The 4,845-nt window shown below is 50.3% G+C and overlaps 1 protein-coding gene and 1 non-coding gene across 2 annotated transcripts; both read left to right on the top strand.

The window, feature by feature from the left end:
• The first annotated feature begins 417 nt into the window (after positions 1–417).
• RPL39 (ribosomal protein L39) lies at positions 418–4,637 on the top strand. Its single transcript, XM_002922559.4, has 3 exons — positions 418–574; positions 2,177–2,280; positions 4,383–4,637. Exons 1-3 carry the CDS (start codon positions 572–574, stop codon positions 4,429–4,431), a joined length of 156 nt encoding a protein of 51 aa, XP_002922605.2. The 5' UTR covers positions 418–571; the 3' UTR covers positions 4,432–4,637.
• LOC117797563 lies at positions 3,731–3,862 on the top strand. Its single transcript, XR_004622570.1, has one exon. It is a non-coding gene; the product is annotated as a small nucleolar RNA SNORA69 (small nucleolar RNA).
• Positions 4,638–4,845: the final 208 nt, after the last annotated feature.

Genomic DNA, 4,845 nt, shown 5'->3' with positions numbered 1-4,845 from the left:
GTGCAGCCCCCGCCGCCCTCTCCTGCTTCCTCCATCATCACCATCCCTTCCCGTCCAGCACGGCCCGGCCAGGTCGAAACCACTTCTAGAGGTCGAGATAGGGCCGCGATAGGGGGCCGCCGGCCCACCCCCGCGGAGGATAGCCCTCGGGCCACTGCCTCCTAAGCCCAGGACCGAAGTTCCTTGCATTCGGACGTGACGTCTCCCCTGCCCGCCCCTGGAGTTAGCCCGGCCCACTGTGTTCACTGTGCCTTCGGGCAGGGGTAGCACTTTGGCATTTACCGCGGGCTGTGCGCCCCACCCACGAAGCACACTGACAGGCTTCTGAGCACCGCACTTACGGAAGCGCTGCAAAGCGAATGTCATTTCGCGCGGACTGCCCTGTTCGCCAAGTTCCCACGTTAGCGCCGCCACACGCGGGGGGGGCGGAGTGAGGGCCGCAGAAGAAGGCCTCTCGCCTCATCTTCTAAGCTCCGCCCTCGGCGACGTCCTCTAAATACGTCCTTCCGCCCGCTTCGTCCTTTCTCTTCTTCGCCACCATCCTGCTGCGTGTGGCTGGCTCTTTGTCGCCATGGTAAGTCCATCCGTTCCCATCGGCTCCGGGGTGGTTTCCGGAGACCTGAGGTCTCTGCGAGCTTGCTGGCGCGGCACACTGCGTCGAGGTGTGGGGGGCATTTTAAAGCCTTCTGTCCTGGGAAGGTCGAGTTGGGCCACCGCTCCAGTCCGCGGGCCTAGAGGGAAGCTAGCAAGCGATCGAGGAGGGGCCAGTTGGGCTGGCCATGCAAGGTCCGCCGGCTGGTGCTTTGTGCGCCGCCGGCTGGTGCTTTGTGCGCCGCCCGGGCTAGCGGGGGTTCCCACTGCCCTTCGCCATTGTGACTCGGGGAAGGGAGAGAGGTCGGGGGGTCCACTCCAGAAATCGTGGCCCGACAATGGGTTGCCCGCCACAGGTGCCAGGCATCGAGAAGAGAATGCGGTCTGCTGGTTTTCGGAATTTTTTAAGTTGGCGGCCAGGATTATGCCATGTTATGAGCTTACAGGACTTGAGTTCTTTGTTCAGGGACTTAACGCATCTCCCTGTGGAAGCACCTGGAAGGAGGAGTGCTGCGGTGTGGATCTGTGTGCCATTCGGGCGTTCTTCTTAAAATGCCAACTGGGGACAGTTATGGTCGTGGGTTTTACCTGTGATCGTTTTCTGAGAAATTAAAATTGCTCTATGCTTCTACGTATGGAGAGGATCAGTATGTGGTTTTTTTAGTTGGCAGGAAATTTATAACTGCTCTAGTGAGCTGGGAGAGAGGAGTGTAGTCTTTGCCGTCTTTGTAACGGGCTCCTGTTATGCAAGGTGCAAGGGTGTGTTGGACCACGTAGGCTAGACTTGAGACTACCTTCCATTTCTGGATTGTCCTGCAAACTCGAGCGGGGGTGGTTGGAGTTGGACTTAGATGACCCAAGTTCTTAAAGCCAAAAAATGAAATGAGAAACTGGGAAAGTTGTCCTTGAAAATGATATTTTAAGTGGAGTAGAATTCACACCAAAATGGTCAGTAGGTGGGGGGAGCGCCTGGGTGGCTCAGTTTAAGCGACCCACTCTTGATTCCGGCTCTGGTCGTGATCCCAGGGTCTTTGGACCCAGGCCTGCATTTGGCTCCGCCTTCAGCGAGAAATAGGCTTTACTCCGGGACTGACGTCTTCTGTCCCGCCCCCTCGCTCTCTGGGGCGCATGCGCTCTCCGTGTCCTTAGCTACCCCTGGTTTACGTAGTGCACTTTGTTCCGGTTGACAAAAAGCTGTGTTCTTTTGTGAAAACCAAGTTTCCCAGCCATCCCCACTGGTCTCCTGGGTGCTGGGGTGACAGCAGGGAAGACTGGAAGGTATTAGCCTTGGAGCATAGATGACCTGGGTTTGAATGCCAGCTCTGCGCGTTAATAACTCTGATTTGGGGTAGGTTACTTACTTTAGTGACCCTTGGCTGATTTTTATTCGAACAGTGGGGATCATGGTATCTGCCTCCAGAAGTTGTGAGGAAAAGAGCAAAGGGCGTGATGGGTTTAGCATTGAGAACGTTGTTTTTGGTATAGATGAAACATTCAGATGTTTGTGGATCGAGGGTGTTCTGACCTTGAATCAGTGGAGCAGGCTCTGGTGTTGCTGTCTAAATTGATTGCGTTTCCTTCCCAGTCCTCTCACAAGACTTTCAGAATCAAGCGATTCCTGGCCAAGAAACAAAAGCAGAACCGCCCCATTCCCCAGTGGATTCGGATGAAAACTGGTAATAAAATCAGGTAAGGAACCCCCACAGCCACCTGCTTGTTTTGGTGGTTGCGGTTTTATTTTGTTTCTTAATTAATTAATTTTTTGCTGGGCAGCAGAGTTCATTTAGATAGTACAAAGTGATAGTACAGAGCTCCCGAGGAGGGAGGGGACCTGAGAGGGTTGCCCTGTGGTGGTTCTTTTAACGTGCCTCCCTCAGTGTTTCTAGACAGCAACCCAGCCCGCAGCTGGGATTGGGGGCAGACACTCCAGTGTTCATTTCCCATTGTCTTCAGTCTGGACCAAAACAGTGAGGTGGGGGCTGTCTTCGTTACTCATCGCAGTGGGAAGACGATGTTGTTCACCCAGTCCAGCTTGAGGTGTTTGTGTTTTCTAAAGTTTGGGAGGTTGCTCTCTACTGCAGAAGTAGTTGAATTGATGCTTTTTGAAAAAAGACTTTACTCAAATGGCTGCAGAGGGCCTCCAGGGTCACCTAAGCTAACAGGCAAAGCTAAACCGGGAACGCAGGTCTCCTGCATGCCTTTCAGTCTCACTGCTTCATGGGGGACCAGGTGGACCTTGAGACAGGTCTCAAAAGGAAGAAAAAGAAGCATCAGAAATGGGTGATACTTGCTCAAGGGTTCACAACCAGTGACAAGCCCCTGGGTGTTAAACAGCTTCCAGAACTTGGGTGTGTTTAAAATGAAGTATTAGATTTTCTGGCTTTCCCAAATAAATGAGCCCAAAGGACCACAGAGGAGGAGGAAGCAAATACTGTTGCCAGGATTTTTATTTGAAAAGCCTTTTGAAGCTGAGACTCCAGAGTGGGCCTAGCAAGTGGGTCCCTTTTGCAAGATTGAGACTTGGAAGCAGAGGACTGCAAGATCTTGACGCGAGTATAGCACTCTGATCTGATTGAATTGCAGACGTCAGTGGGATTAGTTTGCTGGTGTGAAGATGAAGATGTGAATTGGGGGCCTGTTTCCTTAATTCTTTGAGGCAGCTAAAAAAGACGGTGGAAATCACCACACCCTGTCACGTTAGAAGCCAGTTTCTGCCTTTAGTTTATCGTATACTGAACACTGGCTTTTGTTATTTATATCGATATGTGTAGGAGATGTCTCACTGTTGGAAGTGCAGCTAGATCTTAAAACCCATGTGTTGCCCTCATAACAATACTGAGAAAAGAGCATTGAGCCGCTTGGCGAAATGGTTACTTGAGCAGCTCAGCCCTTGTGCAAGCTTGATGGATTTGTGTTGAGAACCTCAGGCGTGCATAGTAAAGCCCCTCTTTAATGTGTTGACATGAACATCGGTTTCTCCGTTCTATCTCCATCTGGTGGTGGGACCTGCCGTTACCGGGTTATTGTGTGGAATGAAAGAAATGTGTGGTTAAGAGTATACACTCAGCCGGGAGAACTGGCAACAGTTGAAAGATTGTTTTCTTACCTCAGCTGTCTTGCAACATTTTGAAGTATATTGAAAGCAGGTTGCAATTACAGTGCTTCCTCTTGTGGAAGTACTGACATTATCCTGCTGAAAGAAAATCTGTGTCCGTCGTGTTGGATTTTGCCTTTGTGAGGGTAAAATCATGACAGATTGACAGGGACAATTCCGAGGTGGCCTTAGCTCTGCAGATCTCTTGCTTTGATATTGAAATGATTGGGGGTGTTCCTAGTGTAACACTTAATGCAGGGGCTTTTATGTGTGTGTGGCCCATGATGTAGGAGTGTTGCTTTTGATGAAATTTAGCAGGGGGGGGTTTCAAAAGAGATGTGTCTGGGTCTACCCCCCCCAGGTATGTTGATTCAAAAGTAGGTGGGTGTACTCTGGGTGGGAGGAGGCTTCTGCTCTTCGAGGGGAGAGACTCATCCGCTCTCAATTTAAGAACTGGTGTGTTTTCCTAGCCTAGAATCATTCCTAGAGGTAAAAAATTGATTTGACGAGTTCTTGAACGCATCTGGCAAATCACTTTTTACTCCCAAAGAGAGCTCCAAACCTGTTAAAGGAAGGAAAAATGGGACCCTTCGCCTTTCAAGGATTTTATGGTACTGACAAGGCAAAGTTTGTGGTGAATGAGGGCAGTGAAACTGAGGTCAGACTGCCTTTGTAACTTACAGTTCTTTCTGTGCAGGTACAACTCCAAGAGGAGGCACTGGCGAAGAACCAAGCTGGGTCTATAAGGCGTCACACATCATGAGACGAAACACCTAATTGGCGCTCATATTTAATTAAGCTGCGTAACAGATCATGTATTCTCTATCACTCTGTAAACATCCTTCCTACCTGGCCACAAGCCACGTTTTATCAGGGAGATGATTTTTCTCTGTTCCTAGGCCCTGCACCAGTAGATTGGTTCAGTAATAAATGTGAGACCTTTCAGCTCTAATGCTGTTGTGTTTCTCATTTGTGAAGTACGGAATTCCCCTCTCCTGTCAGATGATGTATGGCACTGTCGGATAGAACTTTCTGCAGTGATAGAACTGTCCCTTGATAATCAAGTATGTAAAGTGTGGATAGGGGGCGCCTGGGTGGGGTGGTTAAGTGCCTTAGGCATCTGCCTTAGGCATATGTCATGATCTCAGGGGTCCTGGGAG

Source organism: Ailuropoda melanoleuca, chromosome X, assembly GCF_002007445.2.
Source record: "Ailuropoda melanoleuca isolate Jingjing chromosome X, ASM200744v2, whole genome shotgun sequence".
Lineage (NCBI taxonomy): Eukaryota > Metazoa > Chordata > Mammalia > Carnivora > Ursidae > Ailuropoda > Ailuropoda melanoleuca.
This window is presented reverse-complemented; position numbering and strand designations above follow the sequence as displayed.

What these genes read in the sequence shown, in the direction of transcription:
- RPL39 (XM_002922559.4), top strand. An exon ending in AAAACTGGTAATAAAATCAG is followed by an intron (nt 2,281 to 4,382) that starts GTAAGGAACCCC and finishes CTTTCTGTGCAG; the next exon opens with GTACAACTCCAAGAGGAGGC.